The 1,227-nt window shown below is 56.3% G+C and overlaps 1 protein-coding gene across 1 annotated transcript in view; it reads right to left on the bottom strand.

Moving 5' to 3' along the window:
• Positions 1-1,227, bottom strand: part of tm4sf5 (transmembrane 4 L six family member 5) — a gene marked incomplete at both ends in the record, with an annotated part of 5,576 nt that continues 4,349 nt past the window's right edge. The window contains 1 exon segment of the mRNA XM_014029599.1: positions 1-106. Within this exon segment, the coding sequence (XP_013885053.1) occupies positions 89-106 (18 nt within the window).

Raw genomic sequence — 1,227 nt, forward strand, 5'->3', positions numbered from 1 at the left:
AAATAAATCTAAGCAAACATCTTGTAGATTTTATACATCCTCATGTTTATAGTTTGAAAGTTAGGTCCCGGCAGGAAAATGGTCACCTTTACAGTCCTCCACCACCCTGCAGAAAACAAAACAAAACAAAACAAAACACGTTTATTTGTGCTGAGGACAGGAAGTGACCAAGCTGTTAATAAGTGTGTGTACAAACATACTATTTTAGCTCATATTATTCTTTTACACACTGACATACATGAGGCTTTAAGGTGTACAGTAAAATTGGAGCCCAGGTGGTTATGGCAAACTGAGATGTAAAATTGTTGCCGTTTATAACACACCTGTGCCCCAAAAACCCTACATGAGTGCAGCTGAAAATGAAGAGGGTGGAGGAGTGTGGTGGAGGATGGGGAGAAAAAAGTGAGGGAGCAAAATGCTCCCACAGGGGGCCAGCTCCCCCGCTGACCCCAGTAGGCTCCCCTGTTTCCCAAGACCCACCCAGGGAATGAGGCTCAGGACCTCTTCCTCCGGACAGACCGACCGCCAGGCCCATAAGGCCCCAGATCACAGACAAACAGAGCCCAGAGGACCACCAGGAAGCGGGACCGACAGTCCACCCGCCCCAGAGCCATCCAGACCCCCAAGACCCGACCCCCAATCCCACAGCCAGCCTGCAACCCAAAGAGGCCACCAAACACCAGCAAGGATGATCCAGCCGAGAGCGCACACCCAGCCACTGACAGCGCAAAGAAGGACCAAGGGCGAGCCTCCATCACAACAAAGGGGCCAGCCAGCCGACGCAGCACAGCCCCCGGCTGCCACCAAGGCTACCCACCCAGCCCCACCCCAGAAGAAATATTTTACCCACCCCATCATTCAGACAACTCTCAACATATAGCACACTAGACACCAAGGCTGGGTTGGCCAATCCCCTCCCATGGGCCACCGGCCCCGCCCCCAGCCAGCCCAACCCTCCAGCCCATGAGACCTGCAGCCCACCAACAGACCAAGGGCCCCCTGCCCAGAGCCAGGCACCGGGGCACAAACCGGCCCAGACCCCGGCAACCCGCCCACCAGGACTCAAGCCCCCCGGCCCCACCAGGATCACAGACCAGGGATGGCACGACCCCAGAACCCTAAGCTCCCCATGCCCACCCCAAACTCACCCCAGCGACCCACGACCACCGCTACAGACCCCCTGAGAACCCACACGCTGCCACCAGAAGACATCCCCCAGAACCACCA

This window comes from Austrofundulus limnaeus, unplaced genomic scaffold (assembly GCF_001266775.1).
Source record: "Austrofundulus limnaeus strain Quisiro unplaced genomic scaffold, Austrofundulus_limnaeus-1.0 Scaffold925, whole genome shotgun sequence".
NCBI lineage: Eukaryota > Metazoa > Chordata > Actinopteri > Cyprinodontiformes > Rivulidae > Austrofundulus > Austrofundulus limnaeus.